This window comes from Mytilus edulis, chromosome 12, assembly GCF_963676685.1.
Source record: "Mytilus edulis chromosome 12, xbMytEdul2.2, whole genome shotgun sequence".
Lineage (NCBI taxonomy): Eukaryota > Metazoa > Mollusca > Bivalvia > Mytilida > Mytilidae > Mytilus > Mytilus edulis.
This window is the reverse complement of record NC_092355.1, coordinates 48,643,191-48,652,775: the sequence shown is the minus strand read 5'-3', so window position 1 is coordinate 48,652,775 and position 9,585 is coordinate 48,643,191. Positions and strand designations below refer to the sequence as shown.

At 33.6% G+C, this 9,585-nt stretch overlaps 1 protein-coding gene across 1 annotated transcript; it reads right to left on the bottom strand.

The window, feature by feature from the left end:
- Positions 1–1,837: 1,837 nt before the first annotated feature.
- Positions 1,838–7,553, bottom strand: LOC139498686 (glycine, glutamate and proline-rich protein-like). The gene is made up of 6 exons (XM_071287209.1): positions 7,262–7,553; positions 6,958–7,020; positions 6,625–6,714; positions 4,997–5,109; positions 3,506–3,671; positions 1,838–2,018 (listed from the first exon to the last, which is right to left on the bottom strand). The coding sequence occupies exons 1-6, from the start codon at positions 7,311–7,313 to the stop codon at positions 1,882–1,884; spliced, it is 621 nt and encodes a 206-aa protein (XP_071143310.1). The 5' UTR covers positions 7,314–7,553; the 3' UTR covers positions 1,838–1,881.
- Between the last annotated feature and the right edge of the window lie 2,032 nt (positions 7,554–9,585).

Below are 9,585 nucleotides of genomic sequence, written 5' to 3'. Positions count from 1 at the left end.
CTTAGTCTAGTTTAAATTTCACATGTTAAGATAGTCGGTAAGATATATTCGTTACATAGTGTGATAGTGACCTAATACGGTATATATGGGGTCAGTAAATTCCATATGGGGATTCGAGCTTCGCTCTCACAATATTATTAGTTACATACATGTAGTGTGATAGTCACCTAATACGGTATATATGGGGTCAGTAAATTCCATATGGGGTGAGAGCGAAGCATAGTTGTTTGTGTTTATAGTTTTTTGAGGGATCACACAATTCTGACTGCTGTACCCCATGTTTTATTATGTTTATGTCAGTTTGTTTTGTTCACACATTGTGTCAATATAATTTAAATCTATGTGACTTTCAAATTTAAAAGTGAGAGGTTTGACTAGCTATAAAACCAGGTTGAATGCCCCAATGACTGCATAAGGAAGTGTCTCTACCAAGTCTAAAATATGACTGTTGCTGTCCATTCGGTTGATGTGTTTTGGCTTTTGATCTTGCCATTTGATTGACTCTACGTTTTTAATTTTCCTTGAAGTTCGGTATTTTTGTAATTCTTCTTTTGAAATGTTGAGATGTTTAATGTTTCATTTCAGTTCTATCGATCTAAAACAAATGTTGACTTTGTTTTTGGTAAGTTTATTTGTGCATGTTTTCTTTGGCTGTACTTGTCATCATAACTGCTCCATCAACTATTTAATATCACGCGTTTTAAAGTTTGTGAGTGGCACGGACTCTGCATCGGGGGGTAAAAACATATTTCAGTTATTCATTCAAAGTTATTCTAAAAAATGATGGGAAGAGGCATATGGTGTATTGACTTGTATGACAGAATCCCTACACGCACTTTAATATCTCAAAGTAGATGAACGGTGTTTTAGGTCTTCATCTTAAAACTGCAGTGATGATCCTATAACCCGGAAGGAGACAACACTTAGATCTAACAAGTACTGGGTTTGGCGAAACTGTTTGCGGGTCACATTGAATACCGACATGCATTGCACATACGCGGGAATTCTCAACACATTTATGAATGTTCCAGACCGTATGAATATTTGGACCGTACGCGTACGGTCTGGACCGTATGCGTACTTTTTCAAAATACTCATACGGTCGGACCGTACGCGTACGGTCTGATTAATATGATTAAGAAGTTGCTTAAGTTTATAAGTTACAAATGCATGAAACAGATCAACATAACTTAACTCTCAAATTAATATGGTAAAGTTCAATTGTAATTGAAATAAAAACCTTATTTTTTAACTATTTAAAAAATTCACGCTAATTAAATCTGTTACTATCTTGTTTTTAGCATGTCGATCAGTAATACATTAATTGAATCATTAAATTGACGATATCGGAAGTAAACATAATGTGAGAGGACAATTGTTTTAGAATATTAGAAACTTTACACAAAAATGCAAATGCGAAGGAACATGAATGACCTGCAAACATGTAATTGTAAAATATATTAATTTACATTACTTGTGGTAGCAAGTGTCACCTTGGGCGAGAATACCAAAATAGGATTCAGATACACAATTAAACAAATATTTAATTTCAATTGTTCATTTGTTCATTTTATCCATCTAATTGCAATGATAACAATTTATAAAACTAAAAATAAATGTTTGTTTAAATTTAACCCATATGATCCAACAACATGTATGGTCAGCTCTTACTGGACCATATGCGTATACTCATACGGTCCGACCGTACGAGTATACGTATACGGTCCGGACCGTACGCGTACGGTCCAAATACTCATATGATCTGGAACATGAATACACAAAGGAAAAATATAGACGACTAGCGGTTGTAAAAAATGTTAAATAAATTCAAACAAAATTATTCATTTCGGTTTTATTTCTATAGATTCAAGTATTCGAAATCTACCAATTATAACGATTAATTAACCACTGTGCCTGTGCAATAACGTCATTACTATAATCATTATGCGTTGTTCCAATATCTAATTTATCCCAGGTCCTGACATTGCGTACTCCAAAATTGTATGCTGCCACTCCACCTAAAGAATATAAAATGGTGTTACGACGAACGCTCTATATGGGAAAAGGGTAAGGTTTGTGATCACGTGAAACAATATTTAACCAGACCATCCTTTTTGTCTGTACTAAGTCAAGGAAGCTGGTTGTCATTTGTATTTGTTTGTACATCCTAGATTTTAGTAGTCGGGTGTTGATGGTTACTTATGCGAGTAGTAGTGTCCATTATTTTTGCTGATAACTTTTTATAAATAATCAAATAAAACAGTCAACATATTTGTTTCTTTTGTTTCCATTTCTATCCACTTTTTCTTTATGAATACTTGATTTTTAGAAACTATATCTTGTGTTTTACAAGGTAGTTTTTAGATTAAGAGTCAATTTCATAATTATATGCATGTTCAGTGGTTGTCGTCTGTTTATGTGGTTCATAATTGTTTCTCGTTTCTCGTTTTTATATAGATTATACCGTTGGTTTTCCCGTTTGAATGGTTTTACACTAGTATTTTTTGGGGGCCCTTTATAGCTTGCTGTTCGTTTGTGAGCCAAGGCTCCGTGTTGAAGGCCGTACCTCGACCTATAATGGTTTACTTTTATAAATTGTTACTTAGATGGAGAGTTGTCTCATTGACACTCATACCCCATCTTCCTACATATATACACGTACGAATTGTGTGGCGCCAAATAAATCAATATCATACCGTAGATTGAAATATTTCCATTCATAACATTAATTATTATACACAAATATTTACAAATGCAAAATGGCCAAAAAAATAGAAAAAAAAAGTATCGTTGTGTTGCCGTCTCGTTGACGTTTGGCATACATTTACTTTTATTGATACACAATTCATTGAATAGAGATCGGGTTAATTTGTAAATTATTTCTAAATACAAGGTCTGGATATTTTAAAGGTTGTTGGATTTTTTTTTTAATGCAAATGAATGTGCATTTCGAAACTGATAGCCTCGAGCATACGAAAAATATCGTTTGTTGAATGTGGTTCTATAGTAATTGCTGGTGGATGACTATAAATCCCCGATGATATCATCGATCCTAGAAAGAATTTTTGAAAATAAATATGCAATATGAGTTCAAATTGAAGTAAACATGGAAAATTGTTTTCGTTTAAGGAATTTAACTCCCTCGAACCTAGTTTGGGTTCCTGTAATACAGTAAACTATTATATATTAATTTAGGTATTACGGATTATATGAATAAACAGCTCAGTCGATATATGTTTTAATTATATACACTAAAACATATATCATGCCTTAATTATATCCGAAATATACAACGTTATCAATTGACATATAAAATCCGTCTAATTGTGATAAAACGTGTACTGTTGCTGTTTTTCTTTTATACTTGTAGTTTGAGTTTCCATTATATGTCTGCTTTTCATTTTTTATCAATATTGAGAAATACTTAGAATATGGTATATAGTATTTATTGTTGACCTTTTATTTATGATGGTTTATAATCAAATGCAGTTATTTCTATTAATACCTTGTAGTGCTTGAGCATCCGACCATGATGGTAGTTTTTGTTTCACAGCCTCTATGTATGGTACTAAGACATATTTTGTCATTGCGTTGATATGATCACAGCTGTACCAGAGGTAAGATGTGCAGTTTTTGTGGTAAGGGTGAAGTGGATCGACTCGGACATCACACTGAAATTAAACTCCAATAATAAATATACAATATTAGGTAAATGTCAGAAAAATGTCAACTTTTTTGTATGAGGCTGAGAAACTGGGGAAGGGCGAGGTTCTACCGAGACCTTCCCCAGTTTTGCGCCGAGTACAAAAAGTTTATATTTTTCTGACATTGACCCATATTTTTTTTTATACTGAAACTTAAATAAATAATTTCATAGCTATTTAAATTGTTGCACAAATTTCAAACTTATTTTCATCCCTTAATGAATCCCTGACTGTGGAAAAGTGTTCCATGATGAAATTGACGTTTCACAAAATATAGCTGTGTTAATATATTTAGGAAATAAACACAGCTAGTTGCGGTATAAAGTGGGTCTCATTGGGGTCTAAGCGTGACGCGGGATTGCTGATTTTTTGTATGCGTGACACGTGAAAGTCAATTTACTGTGTCGTGAAAACATCAAATGAGGTCTAGCGGGACCCGGAAATGACAAAAAAACGAGAATTGCTTACGTACATAGTGTAAGCGGGTTACGGGAATCTGACAAAACAGTAAGCGGGATACGGGAATCTGACAAAACAGTAAGCGGGATCCGGGATCGGAAACCCCCAATGAGACCCCCTATAAATGTCTGTAGTTGTAAAGTTATGGACAATAAATTATTATTTTTTTGGTAAAATAAATGTTTTATGTAAGCACATGTCATACGTATGTTGCTATTATAGCTGACTATACGGTATTTGTTTTGTTCATTGCTGATGGCCGTACGGTGACATTTAGTTTTTTATATGTTTACGCGTCATTTTGACGCTAGGGGATAGTTGTCTCTTTTGCATATATACCACATCTTCTTATTTTTATATCTGAAAATTTCTGAAACACTTGTCACAAATTTCACCATCCAGTTAAATCGTTAGTTTTGTAAACGATGATGATGTTGATTGATGGTGGTTTTACCCCTAGTGGCACATCAAATGCATGTGCAGGACGAGAGCATGTTAATTGAATCATTGACATGTATGAATGTGACCATGCGTTGACATGTATGAATGTGACCATGCGTTGACATGTATGAATGTGACCATGCGTTGACATGTATGAATGTGACCATGCGTTGACATGTATGAATGTGGCCATGCGTTGACATGTATGAATGTGGCCATGCGTTGACACGTTAGACCGGACTTGAAATGTGCTAGTTCAAAACATTCTACAATAAGACGGCACCCTACTCGAACACAAAAATCTGACTCCGAGCAGAGCAGTCTGCTTTAAATCATCTTTGCACGTGATTTACCAAAATGAATTTAAGTGTTTTAAATTACATAGTATATACCTGCATGATGCCATAAGCATGGTGATGATCACCCCAACCATTGGTACTGTACAACATCTTTCCAGCACGGGACTCTCTGCTAGCAATACCGGCAATCACAGCTGGGTGAATGCCTACAATGATGACGCATAGAGACGAAAGTTGTATTCTAATTTTAATAGTTTTTAAGAGTTTCAGTTTGAATATCATTTAGTTCTATATACTACACACTAACTACAGATATTCGGTTTAGCGACAAGTTTTTGTTAACATGCGCAATTTCAGTTCTGAATGATAGAATCAATGACGTCTGAGGAAGTCAAATGTACACATGTACTAGGCGATAATATTTTAACGTTGCATTGTAGACTCGCGAACATAGATTATGAAAAGGGAGGGAGATGTAAAGAGTCGACAAAAAAACCTAACAATTAAAAAAAATGGCAATAAAGACCCTCATCTAGACCTCTATAATTTTATTTCGAACATATCCTTCCCATTCCCCCTTTTGGACTGTCCGTTCATAAGTAGGTTTATTTTTACATATTCGATATTCTGTTTAAACAACTATTTTTAAATTTCCAAAGAAAAAGAGATTACTTATTTTTGAAGCAGCACCATCAATCGGTTTCGCCTAGAACCTATATTCGAAAATTTGATTTAAGATGTATGAAATCTTACTCAGTAAAACAACAAGAAATGCAACAGGCAGGTTCTGTAATAGAAGCTATCTGTGATGAAGGTCGTACTGCGACTAGAAAAAAAGGTTATATTGAATTGAATAGGGCCGGAAATTTTTACCTTGTAACAGGCAACCAACGGACCCCTTAAAAAATGTAGTATGTTTCTCATGTGAAGAGAGTATTACTCTACATCACGGTGTATATACCATCGGATATAATGTCCCCATTTTGATTAGACTTGAATTCGTATTTGTACATTCCGCACAGTCCAACAGACTCCCCATTTCGGCAAGGATTTTACTGCTGGTCGAAAAAGAATAATAGTGACCATACTATCATTCCTCGGTCACACTTTAGGTTACATTTCTGCAGGATTTATAATACAGTGTTCATCTATCTAGTTGCATAACGTTATGAATAAATTTGATATGTTTACTGTCTTCTGATTGGTTAAAAGTCTTAGTTTTATTTTCAATGTTGTCAATTTTTATGATTCGCCGATTATTCAATGTGAAGAGTCAAAAATTCATTTTATGGTTCAATAAATTCAAAATAAATAATAGCCATTCATTAAATATAGTTGACTGAACGACTGTCCTTTGAACTGGTGCCAACTACGGGAACAATGAGTTTACATATATACACGGGGGAAATTTAATATAAAAATTTGAACAGCGAAGGGCATATCAAACACTAGCGAGGACCCTTTAAAATACAAGATTCCTTGCTTTTAACTTTAAATAGTGCCTAAAATATTCTGTTTTTGCTAAATACATACGTACAATGTAGTTGTTTGGTTAAAAGTTTATGTTGTAACTATTTGTCCTTGTATCTTGTCTTTTTAATATGTAAAGCAGCTTTAATGTAACACCGGTCATATGAAGGTTCAATTGACTCAAATAACTTACAAAGATTAAACAAAATTAATAGAAAATTGCGCCATGCAATAAATTGAATATGACTCACAGTTATTAGCTGCTGCTTTCAGATAACAGGACTTTCGTTTATCTATTTCAGTTATATCCTGGTCTATGGCGAGATGGGAGGCTGCCATTCCTGCAATACAAAGTGAAAGACAATTAAATGTAAAATTTAATCTACATAAAAAAATCAACACAGTCCTAAGATTTACTATCTGATCAATTAACAAATACATGTGATGCTGGTTTGGTTGATTTTGTAGAGGACATGAATATGAAAATCTTTAATTGGAAAGTTCATGTTCAAATATTTTCCATTGAACATTAACCACTGACTCATACAGGGGTTTAGCCTAATAATATGTAGCAAGGTTCTTACCACCGTATTTAGGAGCCATGCCTTTAGGATGTAGAACGGTCACGTTACCATGGCAATTATAATCTGAAACAGAAAAGCATTACCGTTATTTATCCAATGTTAATTTTACTCGAGTGTATACAACTTGTACTGTTAGTTTTTGAATATCAAACGGTCGATTTAACTTAGTTAAGACAAGAATTAAATCAAAGTTTACAGATCAATATAGTCAATAATTTCAAAGATTTTATTGTTATAAACCATGTATTCAAATGCACATATAGAAAACACATGCTTTAAACGACTATCAAATTGCTCCACCTACCTATTGCTTCAACTGATACCAATACAGCAAGAACTACCAAACACGTTTCCATTGAAAATTAACTCCTGAGGTTATTCAGCCAAATAAACGACAACCAGTGTTCTTCAAATTTATGTGGCAAGCTATGATAAAGAAATCAAATATGAATGTCTCCGCTAAAAGAAATCTTGCTGTAACCTTTCAGACATGTAATGTTCATGTGTAACTTCCTCATTTAGCGTATTAAATCACGAGGTGAATCATTAAATACATATAAGGAAGTTTCTCTTTCTATTTTTACATTTTGGTATTTAAATCCACATTGAAACTTAACATGCTTAAAAATAGAATTCTTTTTAACCACAAAGACACTAAATAGCACGTTATAAATTGAAATACGTCATCTGAACAGTTCAACAATAATCATGTTGATAATTATAACATTTTTATATGTTTTTTTTTTTAAATATATGATAACTAATGAATATTGAAGTAAAACTTTCAAACAAACAGCTTACTAAGTTGTTTATATTTTTCTTAGCACTTGTTGATAAGTACCTAATCATAAATGCACCTTTTTAAGAAATTATTATCGCGCCTTTTCAGGAATACCGTTTAATTTATGAATACGGTCTTAATATTACAATTTTCGTTGTGGGCTAACAGGCAATATATAGATAAAAAATGATTGCTAATCTAGAATCTTTAGCAAATTCACTTAAAATTTTACACGAAACGAAGACTGTTTTTTTAGAAGAAATATTCGCAATAAGAATTCCGTGCGTCGGGTAGATTCATAATATTAAATCTCGAAAAACCAGACTTCCAATGATAACTTAGACGTGCATCTCCTTTATTTAACACGTATCTGCTATTATGAAACACATTTTTTAATAAAATTTAGATTTGCAATTAATAGGAAAATATAGCATGAGAACTCTCTATAGCTCTGTAATTCACTACTGAAATAATAAATTTGATTTTAAAATTTTTAAATGTGTTTAATTTGTTATTAAATCAGAATGTATTTACATAGAGCTCATACGTACAGCTTGATTCGTCCTCTTTTTGTCAGTTCATAAAAGTGTGTATGATGCTTTGATGTCTGCCCTCGAGTATTAGCTAAGAGACAAACTAATTATCAACACTTATCTTAATTATCGTCACATCAGCCTATTATGTCTGTTGGGTTGCCTACTCAGTGTTGTCAATATGAAATAACTAGACACAACTCCAACGTACGTGTTATGTAAAAGAACCTTCATTTCAAACGAATATATATGCTAGGTAAGATCCTCCATTTCAAACGTCAGTGTTTGGTAAGATTCATCATTTCAAACGTACGTGTTGCGTAAGATTCTCCATTTCTAAAGTAAGTGTTGTGTAAAATTCTCCATTTCAAACTTACGCACGTTACGTGTTGAGTAAGATCCACCATGTTAAACGTAAGTGTATGATAAGATTCTCTATATCAAACTTACGTGTTGGGAAAGATTCTCCAGTTCCAACGTATGTGTTATGTAAGATTTTCAATTTCAACCTAAATGTTTGGTAAGATTCGATTCTCCATTTCAAACGTATGTGTTTAGTATGATCCACCATGTTAAACGAAGGATAAGATAATCCATTTCAAACTTAAGTGTAAGATAATAAAAAAACAACAAAGGCAACAGTAGTATACCGCTGTTCGAAATTTATCAATCGATTGAGACAAAAAAAAAAAAACAAATCCGGGTTACAAACTTAAACTGATAGAACCACATCAAATATAAGAGGTGAACAACGACACAACATAATAGTTATCAAATGTACCAGGATTATAATTTAGTACGCCAGACGCGCGTTTCGTCTGCATACGACTCATCAGTGACGCTCATGCCAAAATATTTATAAAGCCAAACAAGTACAAAGTTGTAGAGCATTGAGGATCAAAAATTCCAAAAAGTTGTGCCAAATACGGCTAAGGAAATATATGCCTGGGATAAGAAAATCCTTAGTTTTTTGGAAAAATTCAGTCTTGTAAACAGGATATTTATAAAAAAAAAATGGCCACATTATTGATATTCATGTCAACACCGAAGTGTTGACTACTGGGCTGATGATACCCTCGGGGACGAAACGTCCACCAGCAGTGCACGTGGCATCCACCCAGCGGTGTAAATAAGTATCAACGGTACCAGGATTATAATTTAGCACGCCAGACGCACGTTTCGTCTACATACGTCTCATCAGTGACGCTCATATCAAAATATTTATAAAGCCAAACAAGTACAAAGTTGTAGAGCATTGAGGATCCAAAATTCCAAAACGTTGTGCCAAATACGACTAAGGTAATCTATGCCTGG